This window comes from Rhincodon typus, chromosome 18 (assembly GCF_021869965.1).
Source record: "Rhincodon typus isolate 14 chromosome 18, sRhiTyp1.1, whole genome shotgun sequence".
Lineage (NCBI taxonomy): Eukaryota > Metazoa > Chordata > Chondrichthyes > Orectolobiformes > Rhincodontidae > Rhincodon > Rhincodon typus.
The window spans coordinates 21,635,045-21,647,442 of NC_063349.1; the positions used below are offsets into that span (position 1 = coordinate 21,635,045).

At 39.2% G+C, this 12,398-nt stretch overlaps 1 protein-coding gene across 1 annotated transcript in view; it reads right to left on the reverse strand.

The window, feature by feature from the left end:
* The window catches only part of mkrn1 (makorin, ring finger protein, 1), a 62,835-nt gene extending 50,740 nt beyond the window's left edge, over positions 1-12,095 (reverse strand). The window contains exon 1 of the mRNA XM_048607484.1: positions 11,191-12,095. Coding sequence (XP_048463441.1) covers positions 11,191-11,312 — 122 coding nt within the window. The 5' untranslated portion in view covers positions 11,313-12,095. The remainder of the gene's footprint in view (positions 1-11,190) is intronic.
* Between the last annotated feature and the right edge of the window lie 303 nt (positions 12,096-12,398).

Sequence of the window (12,398 nt, forward strand, 5' to 3'; positions counted from 1 at the left end):
CTGAAATTGTCTGAAGTATTAAAAGAAGAGTCACTGTTGTTGAACAGGTTGATGAGGAAAATATCTTTGGGACTCTTGTAGCACCATGAGTGTTCCTATCTTTGAGCTAGGAGGTCTGGGTTCAAGACCCACCTGCTCCAAGTGTATGATAACACCTCTGAACAGGTTGATCAAAAAAAAACCTGGTGATACAAGGGCTCTTGTGACACAACGGTTGTATTTCTACTTCTGAGCCAGGAGATCCAGGTTCAAATGCCATCTGCTCCAGAGGTGGAAAAAACACCCCTGAATAGGTCAATTAAAAAAAGCTTGTAATATAGTGGGGCTCTTGTGACAGTGGTAGTCTCACTACCTCTGAGCCAGGAGGCCTGGGTTCAGGTTCCATCTGTTCAGAGATTGTTTTACATACCTCTAAAGCAGGTGCGACTTGAACCCAGGTCCCCTGGCCCAAACATAACAGGGACATTTGCACTACTCAACAAGGGGTGTAACACAATCTCTGAGTGGGTTGATTAGAAAGTATCTACAGGTTAGGTCTTTACATGTCATGCAAAACTTTAAACCTTGCTAATTTGCTAATTCTCCAGCTAAGCAGTCTAAGCTTCTTCGACTCAAATGTACAATCAACTCCCCCACAATTAACTGTAATATAACCAGAGACATAATAATACACGGACATGTAAACTGAACTGGACAACATGGTCTCGAGTGCATTTCTAGAATCTTACCTAAGGTACATTGAAATATTTGCATGAGATTACAAGGGAGAATCATTCAGCTGCTCATTTTAAACAAGAAATAAATATACAAAGAGTTGTGATCACAAACTAATCCAAGAACAAGAAAATCAATAATATGCTACATCGTCCTTAATACTGGGTTTCTTCCAGGCTTTTCTAATCAAATTTGAGTCTCGGCTCAAGATGAGGGGATTCCCCTCAATAGACTAGGCTATTCCTCAGACAGAGCTGATGGCAAATTATACCATCTTCCATATTTGCATATTCACAGGACAAAACCTGCAATTCCTTACAAGTCCATTGGTGTACCAATAGGCCTGATAGTCAAACTGATACACACTTATTTTAAGCATTTATGGTCAGCAAGGCTCACTCACATAAATAGACACACCTCACAGAGCCATTAGGATTCAAAGAAAGATCCAAATGATTGCTGCAGACATAATGCATGTCATAACCTACATTTCCCAATTCTGTTCAGTGAATTTAGCCCATTCAGATTTATACACAACCTAAAAGTAGCATTTTTAGATATTTTTAATCAACCTATTCAGAGATGTAATAACACACCCCTGGAGCAAAACCTTTCCACAGCAGCATAATTAAAAATCCAGAAACAAGATACAATGTTCTTCCAAAAGAGCTGTCAACTTCCTGTTCTTACCTTAAAACAGGAGCTAAGATATAACCTTCATCGTTCCTAATAATATCTAAAACAGCAAACAAGGTTTCAAATATTTCAACTTTTCTCACAAACTACAGCAATAGGTTGATGATAAAAAGTTAAGGGATGTTTTACAGCACAAAGTAATGGTAACTCTGAACCACTCATCAAGTGAAAACCAACCATATCATTGCAATAATAAAAGAAAAGATTATTGACTTTTCCTTTAAGGTCTTGCTGTAAAAAAAGTTTTCAAACACTGAAAATTGTCTTATAATTTACAAGAAAATTATTTGGAGGTACAGCCCACATTACAGATACAAACAGATCAAATTAATGTTAGCTGAAGAAACACAAACCAGCCAAGCAGAACTTCTAAAATGCGCTTATTTACACCAGCAACTGTTCACATTGATTGTTGGTGATTGACAATCTGACTAAACATGCTCAAAGGTAAAGCGCAGCACTAAAAAACCACAAAGAAGAACATAATTGAATTTGTTCTAATCTTGGATGTATTCTAAAAATTCAAGTATGAATTATTCAAACATACAATATAGAAATTCATAATCTAAAAATACAATCAAATGCTATACCTGACAGCTGGTGAATATGGAAGGATTCAGAGCAGGTATCAAAACTGAAGTACTAACATTGTTTAGGCCACTTTTAGAATACTGTGTTCAATTCTGGTCTCCCTGCTATAGAAAGAACGTTGTAAAACTTGAAAGGGTTCAGAAAAGATTGATAAGGATAAAGATTGCCAGGGTTGGAGGATTAGAGCTATAGGGAGAGGCTGGATAGACTGGGGCTATTTTCCCTGGAGCATCAGAGGCTGAGGAGTGACTTCATAGACGTTTATAAAGTCATGAGGGGCATGGATTGGGTGAATAGCCAAGGTCTTTTCCCCAGGGTGGGGGAGTCCAAAACTAGAGGGCATAGCTTTAAGATGAGAGGGAAATGATTTAAAAGGGACCCAACAGGCAACTTTTTCATGCAGACGGTGATGCACGTATGGAATGAGCTGTCACAGGAAGTGATGGAGGCTAGTACAATTACAACATTTAAAAGGCATCTGGATGGGTACGTGAATAGGAAGGATTTGGAGGGATTTGGGCCAAATGCTGGCAAATGGGACTAGAAAAATTTAGGATATCTGGTCAGCATAGACGACTTGCACCGAAGGGTCTACTTCCAAGCTGTGTATCTCTATGACAATGCATATGCTGGAGATTTCTGCTGCCTTCCACCATATCAGAGACCTCCATGTTTGTTTGTAACACACACTTTCCCATCACTGTACTGACTTATATCTGGTTACATCTGTCTTTTTCTGAATCTGAAGTTTTATTGTTCTGAGGCTACTATGCATGCTATATGGTGTGCTGAGTATTTCCAGCACATCCTGTTTTTGTTCATTCATACCTTAAGGAAAATATAGTTTCATACATTGCATCTCTTACACATCGTATATGAAGGTTAGTCTGAATACAAACAGTAGCAAATTCGATTCAAATTTGAACAAGATTGCAGATACAAAGAAAACTTAAAAGAAACAAGAGTTTGATTATTCTAATTCTACTTGGAAGTAGAATGTTGCCAACATAGCAAATATGCATATTTGCTTCAAACAACTAAATTCTGACTGCTCAGATAACCTCGCATCCTTGAAAGGAAACCACCCAATACTACCTGACGGATAATACATACCTGATCTTTTAAAATATAGTTTGACTTAAGCATATGTAATACCATGGCTGCTAAATAGTTTTAAAAATATAAATTCCTTTGTATCCATTCTTTAGTAACTGTGCGTAGTTGAAGATTAAGAAGCAGACAGTAGTCACACGTAGAAATGTTCCAGCTAGAAAAGACTGACTAATTTACCACGAAAGAATGCTTTATACATTTATAATCTACAGTAAATCGGCTGTAGTGTAGTTCTCAGTCACGCGAACTTCTAGAGAACAATTATTATGGTTAGCAGTTAACCTGCCTGATGCTTCACTGCTCAAGCACACCCTGTGGGAGTCCAGATAATAGTAGCTGCACACAAAGTACATTTTTCAGATTAATTACAGATCAGCAAGTTTCCAGGTTAAAAAGTGGTTTTGCATTCCAAGCAAAGTATAACATTTGGAATGTAACAAATCCACTAAACACAAAAGGGAAAAAAATGCATGTCATATTTCATCTCTCAAAAGTCCCAAAGCAGTTCAACCAGAATGAACATTACATGCAACGAGCTGTGGGTAATCAAAAATGCTATTTTTCACAAGGCCTCAGAGTAAACATACGACCAATTAATCTACTCATGATTGTATTGGTTGTAATAGTAATGCTGACCAAAGCATGGAGGTAACTACATAATCTCCTGTAAATAGTGCAATGGAATCTTTATTGACAAAACAGACAAATAATTCCTTCAGCTTCATGTGTCAATACAATAGTTATTCCACTGAAAACGTCAGCCAATTTATGTATGCAATTTCTGAGTAGGGCTTAATTCGACAACTCTCTTATCCATCATCAAGATTTCAAACAACAGAGCTAAACTGATGTGGAAAGAATAGCTCACACTAAATCAAAATCATGCTGTCAAGTAGGAACATGGTTAATTACTATAAAATACATCATGTTATTCCTCATCTATAATGGAACTCAAACCATTTAAAGTAAGTACAACTTAAGTTCTATTATTTCAAAGGGAATGGAGAATAATAGTAGGGAGGTTTTACTAGAACTATACAAGGCACTAGTCAGACCGCAGTTGGAAAACCGTGAATAGCTTTGGTTCCCTTGTCTAAGGAAAAGGACAGTGACATTAGAGAAGTCCATAGAAGGTTCACTACGCTGATGCCAGATATGGAGGGACTGTCTAATAGAATAGAATCCCTACAGTGTGGAAACAGGCCCTTTGGCCCAACAAGTCCACACCGAACCTCAAAGCATCCCACCCAGACCCGCCCCAATATAACCCACGTAATCTACACATCCCTGAACACTACGGGCAATTTTAGCATGGCCAATCCATTAGAATGTGCAAACTCCACACAGACAGTTGCCTGAAGCTGAAATCGAACCCAGGTCCCTGGCGCTGTGAGGCAGCAATGCCAACCACTGAGCCACGGTGCCACCCCATGAGGAACAATTGAGTAGATTAGGCTTATACTTTATTGAAATATACACAATTCTTACAGGACTTAACAGGGTAGATGCGGAAAGGCTGCTTCCCTTGTGGAAGAGTCTCAGACCAGAGGGCATAAGACAAAGATGAGGAGGAATTTCTATTCTGAGAGTTATGAATTTGGGGAATTCTTCACCACAGAACTGTTGAAGCTGGGTCATTAAGTATATTCAAGGCTGTGATAGATTTTAAATCAGTAGAAGAATCAAGTGTTGTGAGGTAAAGTCGTAAAGTGGAGTTGAGGATTATCAGATCAGCCATGATCTTACTGTATGGTGGAACAGATTTGATGGGCTGAATGGCCTACTTCTGCTTCCACTTCTCATGGTTTGAAAAACTTTGCAGACTGGAAACTGAGCATAGATAAGGTAAATAGCAATGGCTGTTTCCCTAAGGTGAGCCAAACGCAGGCAGGTGGGACTAGTTTAGTTTGGGAACATGGATTAATTGGACTGAAGGGTCTGTTTCCATGCTGTATGATTCTATGGTTCAATGTTATCTCCAGCGTATGATGTTTAAAGTGTTTGGTATCACGATAATGTTTGAGATGTTCAATAAAGAAAACATTTTAAAGATAGAAATTTTGTATGTAGGATGAATAACAATGCTAAATGACAATGTACTTCATAAATGGCAACAAAACAACAAGGGTTACAAATGAAAAAAGCTCAAATGGTTTTAACAGATTTGATCCTACATTTCACGGAATTGTCACATTGCAGATGGTGTCATTCAGCCCATCTGTCGACACCAGGTTTTTGAGTCTGCATATGACTTATTGTGGTTCTCCTCTTCTTTCTCTGTAACATGGCACATTACTTATATTTAAATTATCATCTAACACTCTTTGGAATGCCTCAATTGAACCAGTCTCCAACACATTACCTGGCAGTGCATTCCACTGTGTAAAAAAAGCTTTTTCTCACATTGCATGGGGTCAGTAGCTCAGTTGGCTGAGTTGGTTTGCGTTGCAGAGTGACGCAACAGCATTCAATTCCTGTACTGGTTGAGATTATCATGAAGATCCATCTTCTCAACTTCACCTGAGGTGTGGCAACCCTGGGTTAAACCAGAACTAGCTGCCTCTCTCTAATGATAGAATAGCCCCATGCCATAGTCTGAGAGGACCAATCTTACCTTTTTACTCCTCCTTTTACCACCATTTTACTATTTATGCACTTTGAGAAGACTTTGGGATTCCCCATTACATTAGCTGCCTCGGTTTTTATTCTAACCCCTCTTTTTTGCTTCTCATACGATTTTGTGCCTCTTCTCTCAATATCATACATTCAGCTGGGTTTTCAATTGTATTTTCTTCCTGACATCTGTTGTAAACACATTTTTTTCTTCATCTTAATTTCTATCAACTTTACATCCTGGGATCTCTTGATTTATTTGTTTTACTTTTCCCTTTTGGAGGGAATTTTTTTTAGAAAATATCCAAGCCATGACTTCTTTGAAAGTCATTTATCTTCAGGAACGATTTTTCCCACCAACTTTTGGCATGTCTATCTGGCCCATGAAAGTCTTCCCCAGCTAGCCATTCTTATTCTAGACTGTTCATTATTTTGTTTCCACATTCACCCTAATCTTTATGATACAAAGATCACTGTCCCCTAAATATTCATCAATTAACACAATGTAATTTGCCCACCTCATCTCCAAGTCCTAGGATAAGGAAAGCCTCCCCTACTTTCTTGTAGGACTGGGTGCATACTGCTATAGAAAATTCTCCTGAACACAATCAGTCACAATCCAACAGCAGTGAACATATAAACAACAGATTAGCAATTTAGTTAAACACTGTGCCCAGTTCTAGTTACTGACACACAAGATAGATGTTTAGGCCTTAAAAGCAGTTTCAGCCAAGAGTTGTAGAACTAAATTGAATAACTACAGAAATGGGCTTTTCAGCTTCATAAAAATGGAACAACTGAAATGGTTACTTTACGGAGATACATAAATTGAACATTTCTTCCAGCTAAAGAGGGGGGCAATGTAACTCTGACTATAACTAATAAAAAGACAAAGTTTGGACTGATGTGAGCAAGTCTTTCATACACAAAGATAGATAAGCACAGAAAGAACGTTCAGGCAGGATACAGGAATGAAAACACTGACTTCATCTGGCAATTAGATGCTGTGATGGGAGGACTCTGAGTCTTCTTGCAAGAATAAGTGTATCTTTTTTCATCCATGTATAATTCGATATTCCAAGAGAAAGAATGTAACATACAAAGAATTACTGTGCTAGTAGATGACTTTTAAAGCCACAAAATTGAATCATTAAGTAAACAGAGCTCCATATTACTCAGTTCCTTGGCCAAACAATATTGCTTGTTAGTTTCAAATTCCAAGTCAGATGTGTAGACTGAGTCTAAGGTCATCTGCATCTGCAATAAAATGTCAAGTCAACATGATGACAAAATTCACACAACTGAAATATAATGAAAAACCATATGTAGCTGACCTGGTAACTCTCAAATGATAAAGGTATGATTGAGTGGCAAGTATGCAATCAGGATCAACCTATATGAACTGCATTCCACAGCTCTTAAGAATATTGAATATTACTGTGAATACTAAGTTTAAATACAAATAAGGTTAACTTGGTTTTGGACAGATCCAATTAATGCCTTACATACCAACATTAGTTATTTTAAAAAGTTACCCTTAAAAATACCTTGGAGGGACAATATTAAATTTAAATTAAATTTTAAAGCATCCACTTAACTGGAACAATATATTCCCAAGCTTTAAATTTAGCATTATTTTTGCTTGAAATATTTTTATGCTTTAAAAGTCCATTTTTGGCCAGAGTTGAAAACAAAGCGATAAGGCATCACAATTCAGTTCTGAGGAGAAATCTATTTTAACATTCACAATAACTTTTCTGTGAAAATATATGCTACATTACAAAGCAACTTCAATAAATACAAAACCACTTGTAAATTTGTAAATTCTCTCTCCAATACTTGCCATTTCTATGGCTAAGAACATTATCACAGGAATAGACCATTAAGCTGAAACCTGCTGCACCGTTTACATCATTCAATCAATTATTCCATATAAACTCTATCTATCCATATTGGTTCCATAAACCACAGCAAAAGAGCAAGAATTAGCCATCTCCCTGAACAGGTTTCAAAACTGGCATCTACCTGGCAATGTCAAAAAAAGCTCTCTCCTCAAAAATGGACAATGGAAATTAGGCCAATCACTGACCTGACTGTCATCAACAGTGGCACATATGTAGCATTAACTGCTCAGGTTGGGTTTTGTCAGTGCCACCCAACTCAAGAGCTCATTACAACCTTAACCCAAACATGCATAAAAGAGTTCAATTCCAGGGGTCAAGAGAGAGTGACTGACGTTAAAATATAACAGCACTTGACCAAGTTTGCCTTCAAGGAGCTGTAGTAAAATTGATATTAAATTCTTCACAGGTTGAACCATTCTTAGAAAGCAAGATCACATCAGCAACAGGACATCACTGTAGGGAGTTACTGAGCACACTGTTCTAGGCTCAAAAGTTTTCTACTGTTTCTTAATGACCTTCACTCCATTATAAGTTCAGCAGTGGAGATATTTTTTGATTGATGCCATGTTCTGCTTCATTCTAAGCTCATAATCAGACAGTCCAAGCCCATATGCGGCAAAACCTGAACAACATTCAAGTTTGAGCTGCTAAGTGACAAGAACCACAGTGCCAGTCAATAGCTAATTTCAGCAAATGACAGCCTATCTACAACATTCAAGAGAATCATCATTGCTAAATCTCCCAACATCAACATTCATGTCAAGTTACCATTGATAAGAAACTCAACCAGACAAGCTGCTGAAATACTGCGGTGACAAGAGCAAGACACAGACTGGGTAATCTGTAACACATAATTCATTTCCTAACCTTGATCTCTCAAGGAATCAAGGGATATGCAAGCAAATGGAAAAGTAGAGTTCAGGCTAAAAATCAACCTTGATCAGACTGAAGGTAGAGCAGAATCAATGAGTCTCATGATCTACTCCTGCCCCTATTGTATTTAACATATTATTTTGTAGGACATGGTCATCACTGGCTATGCCAGCATTTATTAGCCATCTCTAATTTTCCTTGCAAATTAGCAGTGAGCCACTTTTTTGACTATGAGGTACACCTACAGTGCTCTTAGGAAGGGACTTCCAGGATTGTGACTGAATAACCGTGAAATAAAGACAAAATGATTCCAAGTTAGTATTCTGTGCTGCCTGAAGGGGAATTTGCAATTGCCATTATTGCTATACATCTGCTGCCCCCATATTTCTTGATGATTGAAGTTAGGTTTGGAAGATGCTATTTCCTAAGTCTTGTTGAGTTGCTGCAGTGCACATACGTAATTGCACACACTGCTGCCATTGTGCAATGGTGGTGCCAAGAGGGGTGCCAATCAAGCGAGATGTGGTGCTCCAAATTGCGTACAGCTTATTGAATGTAATTGGGAGCTGCAGTTATCCTGGCAATTATGGAATATTCCTTCAGGGGCCTGAGTTATGTCTTGTAGATGGTAAACACACTTTCTGAAGTCAGGAGATAAGTTTCTCACTACTGAATTTCCAGCCTCTGACCTGCTACTATTGCCATACAGAGAGCTGATCCTGTTCAGTTTCTGGTTCGTAGGACATTGGCAGTGTTTCTTATTCCTTTTTTTAAAATGTGCTATACCATTTGGAAAGTATAAGTCTTGAGTGAGATGGGATACTGTCTGATTTCATGGATTTTTGCAGACATATCACTCCCGGTGGACATCAGACATCCTCTTAATCAACACATGAACCACCCCATGAAACATTTGCTCCCTGTAACAGGAGGACACTATGGTTGCAATACATACCATCTACAACTTTGACTGCAATTTACCAAAAAGTTTCTTCAACAACACCTTCCAAAACTGTGACCTCTACCACCTAGAAAAACAAAAACAGTAGATGTATGGGATTTCACCACCTGCAAGTTAATGAAGTATCCTTCATCTTCGTTAGGTCAAATTCCTGGAACACTGCCTAATACCATGTGGGAGCATCTCCAGCACAAGGATTCCAGTCACTCAAGAAGGCACTTCACCACCAAGAAATAGGTAACAATGTTGGCCATGCCAGATTTGTTCATAACATGTACATCAAAGATTTCTTTAAAAAGTGCTGTACAGAAATCTAACTAACACCCACAGTTCTTTGTAATACAAAAATCTAACATTTTCTGCTTTTAAACATTCAATTGGGCATACCTCAACAATTGTTTAAGATTTCTACTGCATTTTATTTGAAGTGTCTTCTGATATCACCAAGAAGGGATGAACTCAAAGTTTATGCTGTTCTGGAGATACCCTCCAAAAGAAATAGACCAGCAAAAGAGAGGAGCCACTAACTTCTGTGATTATCTTAAACGTCTCAACAGAAGTGCTTAACTTTCTATATTTAAAAGAATACACCCTACTCAATTGTTTTTCATAATTTAACTCTTTTAGCCCTGGTGAAACTCCAATCTGTACTTTATCTTTTACAAACTCAATATAGCTTTCTGAGATACAGTCCTCAAGACAGAATGCAGCAGCCCAGCTGATGTCTAAACCAAAGTCTTATATTGTGAGAATACAACTTCCACCCTCTTATATTCCAGCCACCTGAGACAATTGACAAAAGTATAACATGTGCACCAAGCCCACTGACTCTGTAGCTGGACCCACAAGTCTCTCTGCTCAGTCATAATTTTTAGTTTATTGCCATTTAAATACTGTAGTTACTTTCTTAGATTCAAATTGGGCAGATCTCTTCTCACTTCCTTACACTGAATTACATCTGCAAAAGTTTTGCCCACTCTAACTAGCACAGTCCTTTTGCGATTTTACCCAATAGTTCAAACACCATCTCCAAGACTAAAATATCTGTGCGCTATACTACACTGTTGTTACAGGTATCCAAAGTTACAGCATTCGACTGATCAACCCAGAAGACCATACGAAATCATACAAATTCGCAAATTTCGAGTAGAGATGCAAAGAAAAGTTCAGCTATAAACCAATTCGCTCTCTCGAATCTGCAGTAAAATAGAAATGATAAGGTTTTATTCAATTGTTCCTAAAGCTATACAAAATGTTCACAATTATTTACATACGATTTAAAACGTAAATGTACAATATATTTTAAGCTCTTACGAATATTGAGAAAACTAACTCTCTGCAGTTTTTGGTTGACATGACCTCAAAGTTTCTTAGCAACTTTCAAAGGCACCTCAGAACCAATAAACAATTCCCTTTTAAAAAGAACATGAAAAGAAGCCCGGAAAGATTCAGAACACTTTAAAAATCCGAAATCAAGAGGGAGTTGAACAAAACCCATTTCTTTTACTCCAATAAAACCTTGATGCACGCCATACCTAAAAGCCCCATCTCGGGAACTGGTCTAACTGGGAACAGTATAATCGTTTTCTGTTTTTGTTACCACTCGCAGTATCAACTGACGTCTAAACAGATCGCCTGTGAAAGGCCTTTTACCGTTGTGTGGCTGATTACATTCGGGTGTACAAAAGCTATGTGGCATAAAAACGAACCATCGTTTTCGTTTACCTGCAAGTGACCTGTTTAGTCCAGCCAACTCCACCAGCGCCGCCGCTGCTGCTACCTCCTGCTCCTCCAGCTGCTGCCACTGCTGCCGCCGCCATCCCCATGGATGCCGCTGCCTCCGCCATTATCCACCACAGTCACCGCGCGGCTACAGCGGGGCCTCCCACCGGCCCCTGCGCCACCACTTCCGGGGAAAAGGCTCGGTCTCGAGCTTGCTCTAGAGCTCGGGGTCGCGCACGCCGTCTTCTGAACACGCTGACCGATACTTCCGGAGAGAACAAAACGACACACACAAGCGCCACGTCCCGTCCACGATACGGATCACTCGTTCCGATCAGTGCCCGCCTGCATACGTGGGGGGGAGGTCAAGAATGGAAAAGATAAAAAGATTTAATAAAAAAACTCGCGTCAGACCCGTCCCCGTGAACAAAATAAGGAGGATGAAGATGGAGAATAACCATGCAGAACCAGGTTTCTATGGTAACCGTGACTCCCAGAACTGCCCGGAAAATGTGATCGGTAATTTCCGGAGAAAAGTGTTTGTCCCCCTCGGTATTTTCCGGAGACTGTGAGCGCATGCGCGGGGAATGAAAGCGGATGGGAGTTTGGCCCGAGGATGGCGGAGTGAAGTTGTTTCATCCTTAATTTCAAAACAGGAGACCGCAAGTTGTAACGTAAATACGATGTCATTTATCATCATAACGTACGCCATATATTGTATATAATGGCACCATAGGGAGACACATGGTTTCTGGTTGCTGATATATTTGCTGACCGCTTATAATAACCCCCCCACGGTGTACCAGGGAAATAAGGAAGAAGCGATCACCTTGTGTTGAATTGTAAGATGTAATGCAGCCTTACATTATGGGTAGATGCGAATATTATTATGCAATAAAAGTAAGTGACAAATCACGATGAAATTTGCAAGACATAAGCTCCACTTCGCGAGGGCCAGATTTTCCGAGGAGCTTGGCCCTTCCCTAACGGAAGAAGGGAGGGGTCCGCATTTCTGAAGGAGATTCCGCTCAGGACCGCTTAGAAATGCGGAGCCATACTTCCATTCTGACAGTTCTCGCAGTTAGCGACGCTGTTCTGAAATTCAAGGATCCTAAAGTTGCTGTCAAACGTCAAATATTATAAGGGAAGTGTGAAGTCAGGGGGCTATGATTGGGTGCCAGAATAGCTGGATCCTGACTAACCCAAAACCA